Source organism: Populus euphratica, unplaced genomic scaffold (assembly GCF_000495115.2).
Source record: "Populus euphratica unplaced genomic scaffold, PopEup_1.0 scaffold242.1, whole genome shotgun sequence".
NCBI classification, from domain to species: domain Eukaryota; kingdom Viridiplantae; phylum Streptophyta; class Magnoliopsida; order Malpighiales; family Salicaceae; genus Populus; species Populus euphratica.
The window spans coordinates 335,784-345,752 of NW_011500033.1; the positions used below are offsets into that span (position 1 = coordinate 335,784).

The window sequence follows — 9,969 nt, forward strand, 5'->3', positions numbered from 1 at the left end:
GACCCGCTCCTGTCTGTTACAGTTAAACAAAGCTACTGGATAATTCTCACACCTGTTTTTTTAGCGAACTGTGAACCTAAAAAAGATAGAAACAGTCCAACCCAACCCAAAACTTCATCATGGGCAACATCAGCAGCAGAAACAACGTTAACAGCGGGCGGAGCCTCGGCAGCCGGCGGAGCCACCCTCCACCTCCACCGCCAGCACCCCCACAGCCTGAAATCACGGCCAACCGTTACGTTTTCGCCGCGGCAACACCTTACCCTTCGCAATACCCAAACCCTAATCCTCCACAATACTACCAGCACCCTGGCTACTTTCCATCCCAGCCAACAGCGATGCCTGTGCCTTTGCCAGCCCCGTATGATCATCACCACCGGGTGGACCATCCGGCGGCTCATTGGGTGGGTGGGAGGTGCCCAATGATGCCCCAACCGGCGCCTTCTGTGGAGCACCAGAAGGCGGTTTTGTAAGGAATGATGTTAATTTGAAGAAGGAGAGTTTGAGGATTGAACCGGACGAGGAGAATCCAGGGAGCTATCTTGTTACATTCACGTTTGATGCTACTGTTGCTGGAAGGTAAAGGTTAAAGCTTTGTTATAAAAATTGTTTTTGTTTTTGTTTTGATGCTGTGCTTTTGTAATTGCATGTGTAGAAAGTTTTTTTTTAATTTTTTGAAGGTTTTTTCCGTCATTGTTTGATAGCAGTACTGGAGTTTGATTGTTGAAGGAGCCTGTTCTTTTTAAAGTAATTTGACTTTGAAAGTTTTTGACCTGAGAGAATTTTGAATGAGTATTTATATAAAATCTTGATTGTTGACTCCCTGGTTTAACTTCTTGCTAGTAGGCCAGTGGATGATTTACTAATAATTTCATTTTACATGGTTTGATCACTACTTGGTGATAATCATCTCGATATGGTGCCAGTATTCGAAAATTGTATTTTTTAGCTATCATCGTTGAGGATTGTTCTCGGAGCGAATCCACTTTTATAGATGTTCGAGTGTCAAAGTTACTCCTTGGATAGAAAGGTAGAAAGCAAGAGCTAACTTGACGTTCTTATTAGCTAAGTTATGGATTCATGGGTAATTCAGAGGATTTTCCTAATCAAAGATCCTTGTGCCTGCTTAAGACATCTAATCTTGTCTTAGAAATTGGGATTGTTCACAAAATTGACGAGATGATGAATCTGGGGTTATTTCTGAATGACTCTTCAGTGAAGAGACCATTGGAACAGGTGTTCAGTTAGGTTTCTCAGCTTGTGCTATGTTTTAAAGACTGTATGGCATTCTGGTCTTAATGGGATTTTATCATGACTGATAAATGGAATGGTTTTTTATTCTTCCAATCCACCTACATAGAGGTCATTCTTGGTGGAATGTTAAAATAGACACGCATCTTTGAAGTTTGGGGTTTGAATCTTGAGAGCACCGCTCCTATCTCATGCAATGAGGTTCAAGGGTTGGGAAGCTTGTAAACTCCGTCCTTTTGCCCTCTTCAGTGGTGTGCTGTAATTGGATAGTGCCATAGTGGACCTTTTATTTTTGAGTTGTGTCATAAAAAAATAAAAATAAAAAAGAAATTTGTTGTCCTTTAAGTGATAAAAATAAAAAAGAAATTTATTGTCCTTTAAGTGCCCATAATCATTATGGAAAATCAAGCTCGGAACCCAAAAATGCAATTTTTATCAATTGGATGTCATGCATAAGAGTTTCAATAGCTTGAATCGAGTGAAAGACACTATCATTTTCAGTACATGTCACTTTCTTAGCTGGAAACTATGGTGTTCTATAAAAGGAAATGATATAGCAAATGTAGATCATGTGTCCTAATCGTGTCAATTTCTATCACAAAATAATACTCTGAGAAAAAGTCTTGCTAACAATCTCATAATCATCGTTCAGCATCTAGCTTAGTAACTCATAGACAAAGGGAATGGTAAATGATTGTACAATGATGAACTGATTTATTTATTTTTTACTTCCATGCATTTGACTGTGCTCAGTAGTATTTCCTAATTGCTACTGTCGGTATCATCATTGATCTTTTTGATGTATTGTGGATGCTTTCTTGGTACTTTCTTTTGCAAGACATGCATAAATTCTGATCCACTCTTAGTTTTATTGAATTCATATAAGCTTTGTGTTCAGTCATAATTGGTTTTTATCCCGGTTTATATGCATTTCAGCAGAATGTCTGAATTATTTTTTCCTCGTTTGCATTTCTTGTTATTGAACATGTGGTATTAATTTCTTGCAACACTCGGCATTTCTTTGATCTGCATGCAGCATCACTATTATTTTCCTTGCAAAAGAAGGCGAGGATTGTATCCTGACACCAACGAAGGCAGACCTCCTTCCACCAGTAACAGTTAATTTCCAACAAGGTCTGGGGCAGAAGTTCAGACAGCCTTCTGGGACAGGGATTGATTTCACCTTGTTTGAGGAGAAAGAGTTGGTAAAAGTGGGTGAGATGGATGCGTATCCTCTAGCTGTAAAAGCAGAGGCATCCCCTGCTAATCAAAATGGAACAGAAGGAAACAAAATGTCTGGAGCTGAGAACTCTCAGATAACACATGCAGTGTTTGAGAAGGAGAAAGGTGAGTACCAAGTAAAGGTGATGAAGCAGATCCTCTGGGTGAATGGGATGAGATTTGAGCTTCAGGAGATATACGTGATTGGAAATTCTGTTGATGGTGATGTGGATGCAAATGACCCAGGTAAGGAATGTGTCATTTGCCTGTCAGAACCACTGGACACTCTCGTTCTTCCTTGCCGACACATGGTAAGCCTATTTTCTTTATTTTTCTTTTGCCTCTCTTTCTCTCTCATTTTTACTTTTTCACTGGGCTGGGGTAGTTTAGATCATGAAGGGGAAGAAACAAGGAACTGTTCATATTTTAAGGTGTTGTTTTTCAACGAAGGACTATTTATCATGGTGAAAAACCATCCTGTTAAGTTGTGAAGGCTACAGAAAACGGTTTCCTGCTGTTTTGTGTCTATATCCAATGCAATTGCAAAAATGCTGCATTAAAAGAGTCCTGTGAATTCCAGGTGAAGGTTCAAGGCTGAACTGTCTGGAATGTTGTGTACTACTGCCAGTGCATTAACAATGTAACCCATGGTGAATTAATAGACTAAAATGCTTCTACATGAATTTCCATTTAAGTGGTTAAGTTATCTGATTTTAGAAATCCAGTCGATATCTTGTTCGTGACACATTAGCCTAGTGTCTTTTTTGCTTTTGCTTTCTTTCTTTCTTTCTTTGTTTTTGTTTTTTTTTTCACCCCGCTCTTCTCCCACGGTGCAGTGTATGTGCAGTGGATGTGCAAAGGTTTTGAGGTTCTCAACGAACAGATGCCCCATCTGCAGGCAACCAGTTGACAGGCTTGTAGAGATAAAGGTCAACAATGGGCCTGATGAATGACTAAACAGGTGGATAGTCGTTTGCTGGTCTTATTTCCCTTTCAAATCCCCTGCTTCTGTAATAATCAAACAGGAAAATATGTAAGTGGCAGGGTTAAAATACTGGCATTGTGCCAAATATGCAAGCCAACGCCATCAGCCAGCATTTGCAAGCCCTTGGTGGCAATTTCTTTGTACTATTAAGAATTCGAAATATAGAATATGTTTGGTTTGGAATGTCTTCATGATTCTCTACTTTTCAAAAAAAATAGATGATTGTTGATGGAGGCCGTGCTTGGTGATTTTCACAGATACTATGTACCAGGTGGGTTGCAGGGATGAGTTCATTATGGTCATCCTTGGATGGGGCGTTAAAAAAATTAGAGATGTGAATCACGGCAAGATGGAGGATGCGCATGGAATACTCCCGCTAAAATTTTTATAGATATTTTTTAAAATAGTATTTGATTTTAAAAAAATATTAAATTGATATTCTTTTTATAATTTTGATCTTAAAAATAAAATTAAAAAAATTATTTTGAAAAGTATTTTATACTATAATTCCAAACATGTTTTAAATTAAAATTTAAAGGGATACATCTTTTAAATTAAAATTTAAAGGGACTCTAGGTGAAGAGATAAATTATTATTGATTTGTATGGTAATTGTTTTTTAATTTTTAACCTTATTTTGTTTATAAGAAATTAGATTTTTAATGTGTGTTTGGTATTGAGGTTTAGGTTGCTTTTTAAAAATATTTTTTTAATTAAAATAATTTTTCAAGAGGTTTTTTTACATGATATATTAAAATATTTTAAATAAATTAATTTGATATTTTTTCAAGCTAAAATAATTTAAAAATTAAAAGTTATTATAATGTTAAATAAATAATTAATTTATTTTTTATAAAATTATAGCTGTTTTAAAAAATATCCCAATATTATATTAATGTTTAATTTTATTTCAACTTGTTTTATTATTAGCAACAAATTAAAATTTAGGAATTAAAATGAAAAAAAATAGCAGCCATTTAAAAATAAAAAACAAAAAACAAAAATAAACTGTGATGTTAGCGCTTTGTGAAAGAATCTTCCTTTGTTGCCTGCAATTATGATGAGATATGTTTATCAGATTAAGTTTATAATTAAAATAATTTTAAAAAATATAAAAATATTATTTTAATATATTTTTAAATAAAAAATATTTTAAAAAATAATTACAATGATACTTTTATATATAAGTTAAAATGTGCTGGATTTCTTAAAAAAAAAGTATCATAATAGTAAATTTAGGTGTATTATAAATTATATATAATCTGTCAGTTAACATGTGTTAATATCATGGGGGATAAAATGAATTTTTCTCATCTTAAAAAAATAAATTAGCAAGCATTGCCACTGTATTTTTTAAATTTAATGAAAAATTTAATTGTAAATTAAAAAATTAATACATATATTTAATAAAACTAAATGAAAATTAGATAAATACAAAACAAACAAAGTTATCAACACTTGACCTAGACTGCATCACTCTATATACGTGTGTGTGTGTAGATATTCCTTTAAAGGGTTTTTATTATTTCTTTACAACTTTCTTTCATTTTTCTAAACATAAATTTATTCAAATTATTTATCTTTTTAATTTTAAATATGTTATTGTCCATGTGGTGTTGCTATGATAAAAATTACCTTTTTAAAAGCTTTGAACTCTTAGATCTCTATATTTTTCTTGATTTAATGAGGTTTTTAGATGTTTGTTATTAGGATTAAATTCCTAATATATAGTTGCTCCTTATTAGAATATAAAAATTATAAATTGATATTATATTTATAAAAAAAATATTTGAATGATCAACAACCTTACAAAGTCTTTTATAAACATCAATCATGACTAATAATACTTTTTTTATCCTAAATATCTTATAAAAATTCTAGTTTTATATCTCTTACATAACTCATATTCTAAGAAAATATGATGGGATGCATTTAATCTAAATAACTTTTAAACTTTTTATAAAGGATCCTACACATAAGATTTGATTTCTTCTCCTTAATCATTTTATGGATCAATGTCACTTGATATATTAAGACCTTCTACATGTTATTTGGTAAAAAAGTTTTGCAATAATTTTATCTTACTCTTTTGTGTTTTTTTTACCATATAATATGAACATTTTTCTTATCATCATTACTTCCTTACTATATATTAGCTATACTGGTTAATTAATAATCCTTATATAAATAATTTTATAATGATCGATGATTATTTTAGATCTTGATCCATATTGAGCTAAGTTATTGGTTTATATATTATTTTCTCTTATAAAAAATTAATGAAATTAGAAAATTTATTAATAGGGTATTTGTTCACCATATAATATAAAGTTGGTATAAGATATTCGCACTTATACTCACTAGATAACTTTTTTATGATGAGTAATGATTCTCCTCTTATTCTAGTTGATTAAGCTTTTAAATTTATAAGTATTTTTAAAATTTTAATTAAGGTCTTATACACAATTTGATTATTAGTAAAAGAAAAATCAAGATAAAATAATAAAACTATTTCATGTCCTTCTAGAGAAATTATTAACACCTATGTGCAAGCTTTATTTTTGGTTTTTAATCCATTAAAATTTAACATTTGTGAAACAAGTCTTGGGATAATAACATTCATATCTTGTTCTAGTTCATGATTGATATGAAAGTAGTGATGATCAACTAATAAATTAGTCAAAACTTGAATTTTACTATTTTTTTAAGGAATACAATGTAAATCGAGTTCAAACAATGTTAATATTCAATTACCAATTTGATCATGAGAGAAAGGTTTAAAGAATATATATTTTATCAAATTTATTTTATAATATATATAGTTCAACTATTAGTATGTACCAATATAACTTTACACTAATAAAATATAAGGATAAACAAAGTTTTTTTAATTAAAATATTTCATTTTTCAACCTCTATAAAAACTTGATCGAGATAATTAATAATTTATTCATAATCAATTTTATTTTTCTACGCAAGCATTTTTCTAATCAACCCTTGTACAACTAAAATATATGGCCTTAAAAGCTACATAGGTTTTGGTATGGTCAATGCTAAAAGTTTAGTTAGATAAGTTTTTATTTTTTGAAATGCAATTTGATATTAATCCATTGAAACTTATATATGTTATTCTATCTTGGTAATTTAGTAAATGACATAATCTTTCTCAAAGAGTTTGATATAAACCTCTTTAGAAAATTAATTTTACCTAGAAAATTTTATAATTTTCTTTTTATTCATGGAGGTCAAGCTTTCACAATTTCCTTTACTTTGTTTTTATTTACCCCTATACATGCATATAAAAGGCATATTTTTATAAATTTATCTTGAAATTATACATTCATATTCACTCAGGGTTATAATATAATATGGCTTATCTAAATAACTAGATTTTTATTTTTATTTTTATTTCATCATAATATTATTAATCTCTATCTTATGATTAATTATATTATGAAAAATCAAAATCATAGCTTTTTACGAGTAACAATAATAATATTAAGGACAAATGACATCACTACCTACTCATATATTTTTAATGAGCCAGGACATCTAAAAACGATATTCTTAAAGCTAAGGATGTCATTCTTTGTTATTGAATTGATTAATATATTAATCATTAACATTAAATATTTATCATTTGATGTTGTAAAATTAAGATTTATAAAATATAAACAAGCTTTTAGTTTTCCATTCTTTTTTAGTATTAGCATAATGTTAGAAATCTACTCAGCATATTTAGTTGGCTTAATGAATCCATCCTCTAACATTCATTTTATTTTCTTTTTCACATTATCAATTATATATAAAGTCATTCTAAAAAAAGATTGCTTTATGTCTTAAACCTAAACTTGATTAATAATAGATGTTTGATTAACTTATGTCTAACTTAAGAATCTCATCATAATCCCAAACAAAACAATCCTTATAATTATAGAGTAATGATACCATATTATTATAATAATCTTTGATTAATCTCCTATATATATATATATATATATATATATATATATATATATATATATTATTTTGGGCTCATTTGTAGTTTAGAAGTTAATTTTGATAAATAATTAACAAAAACATGAACTTTAACCTTTCTATCATCGTATTTGATAGTATTACGGTAAATTTTATTATTATAAATATGAACAATCAACTATTTTTACTTGATTTTATTATGTTTGTTCATGAATATAATGGATTGGTTTTGATCTATAATTATATCTAACCCAACTTTTGATATTGTTTAAAAATATATACTTGATCTATTCAATTTTTTTTGGATCTGACATGATATATTAAGTTGGGCGAAAATGTTCATGCATATTACATATATCTTTTTCCCCTGTATTTTTAATATGTTAAAGTTAAGTTTAAAAGCCCACACTTCACTTTGATTTATGAGGTTGCTATATATATTTAACTAAAATTCAATTTCTAATTATTATTTCTTTTTTATTAGAAGAACAAAACAAAAGACAAGTAACATATTAATTAAATAATCAATGATCAATCGATCAACAATACCCCTATATTAATATAACAAACACATACATACATACATACATACATACATATATATATATATATATATATATATATATATATCTTGTCATTTAATGTATATATTACTTTATGTTTTTATTGAATAATAAATATTTTTCTAGTAATGAATCCTTGATGAATATCTAAATTTTTATTATTGTGATATTTAGTTATTGTCTTGGAAAAAAAAAGTAAAGGCAAAAATGTATTTAGTTTGAAAAACAAAAATAGAGATATAAAATAAATATCTTTGAAATAATTTTTAAGTAATTTTTATATTTTCAAAACAAAATATAAGAAAACATGTTCCTTTTATTTTAATTTTTTATTTAGAAATAATAATCAAACAGTTACTAGGATAAAATACAAATATAACAAGAATATCAATATCTTAAACTGTATTTATTAGTTGCTTGATATGACAGGGAAGTACTTTTTAAAAGTATTTTTTTATGTAAAATTATATGAAAATATTTTTTTATTTTTAATATTAACATATTAAAATTATTAAAAAAACACTAAAAACAATATTAATTTAATATTTTTTTCAAATAAAATACTTTTTAAAATACACTTAAAAATATAAACAACCGCACTTAAACTATAATAAATAACTACTTACATGACCCACATGATGCTATTAATTATTTTTTTATAAGAAATAAAAAAAATCTAAGATTTAAAAGTGTTAGGTTTTTTTTTAAAGTTATACCCAAAAGTTTTGGATTTAGTTGCAACATTTGACCTAAGAGTAATATTTATAATATTAATAATAACATTAAACTTGCATGATCCAAGTTTAAGTAAGTTCAGCTGCAACATCGAACCCGAGAATATTGAATGTGGATATGGTTATAAGGTCGTCTCATAAAAATATGATAATGAAATAGATTAATTAAAAAGAAAAAACAAAGAAAAAAAACCAATAGAAAAAAAAAATAAAGAAAAAGAAAAAAATAAATTAATTAGGTTAACTCTTCAAACTAAGTTAACCCATAAAATATGGGATTTACATCATGAAAATTTGATAACTAAATAGAAAAAAAATTGACAGATTTACCTAGAATTAATTGGGTTAACCCATCAAATCAAGTTAACCTAGGATACGTGTTATGAAAATTTAATGATTAAATAGAAAAAAAGTAACATTAACGAACTAAACTAAATGAAAAATTAATTAAAAAAATCTGGGTTAACTCGTCAAATCAGGTTAACCTAATAAACCCAGGATCTATATCATGAAAATCTAATAACTAAATAAATAAAATTTAACATTAGTAAACTAAATCAAACAAAAAAAATCATTGAAAAAACAAAGAAAAAAGAAAAAAATATAGTTATATAATATAATATAATTATAATTATAATAAAAGTGTTATGTATTTTTACAATAAATAAATATAAAATTTATTTATTTTCACTTATTAATATATTATATTATTTAAATCTGGGATTCATATAATAAAAATATAATAAATAAATAAATAAAATATTAATAAATTAAATAAAATAAAAAATCATTAAAAAAACAACAAAAAAAAGTTCTCTAATATAATATATAGTAATTATAATAATATAATATATTAATAAGTGAAAGGTGCAGAAAAGTTATAGTATTTTCTTTATATCTTTAAATATGACTCTATATCATAAAAAATTAATAAATAAATAAATTTAATTTAATAATAATAAATTAAATTAAATAAAAAAATTATTAACAAAACAATTCTATAATATAATAATAATTATAATATAGTAATTATAACAATATAATATATAACTAAATGAAAGGCACGAGGAAAGTACAATATTTTCTCCATGCCTTTGAAAATATTACTCAATAATACCAAGTTGTTTTCCTTACTAAATAATACCAAGTTGTTTTCCTCTTTTAGATAATAACAAATCGAACTAAAAAAGTGGAAATTTTTTCCCACTAGTCAATAAATTAATGAAAAGGAAAGGAAA

General features: G+C 27.2%; 1 protein-coding gene and 1 long non-coding RNA gene across 2 annotated transcripts in view; one reads left to right on the top strand and one right to left on the bottom strand.

Moving 5' to 3' along the window:
* Positions 1–94, bottom strand: part of LOC105142569 (uncharacterized) — a 12,482-nt gene extending 12,388 nt beyond the window's left edge. The window contains exon 1 of the long non-coding RNA XR_845577.1: positions 4–94. This is a non-coding gene — a long non-coding RNA (uncharacterized LOC105142569). The remainder of the gene's footprint in view (positions 1–3) is intronic.
* LOC105142566 (probable E3 ubiquitin-protein ligase LOG2) lies at positions 95–3,640 on the top strand. The gene is given in 4 exon segments (XM_011050257.1): positions 95–465; positions 468–579; positions 2,288–2,783; positions 3,309–3,640. Coding segments are annotated over 4 exon segments (1,071 nt in total). The 5' UTR covers positions 95–119; the 3' UTR covers positions 3,426–3,640.
* Positions 3,641–9,969: the final 6,329 nt, after the last annotated feature.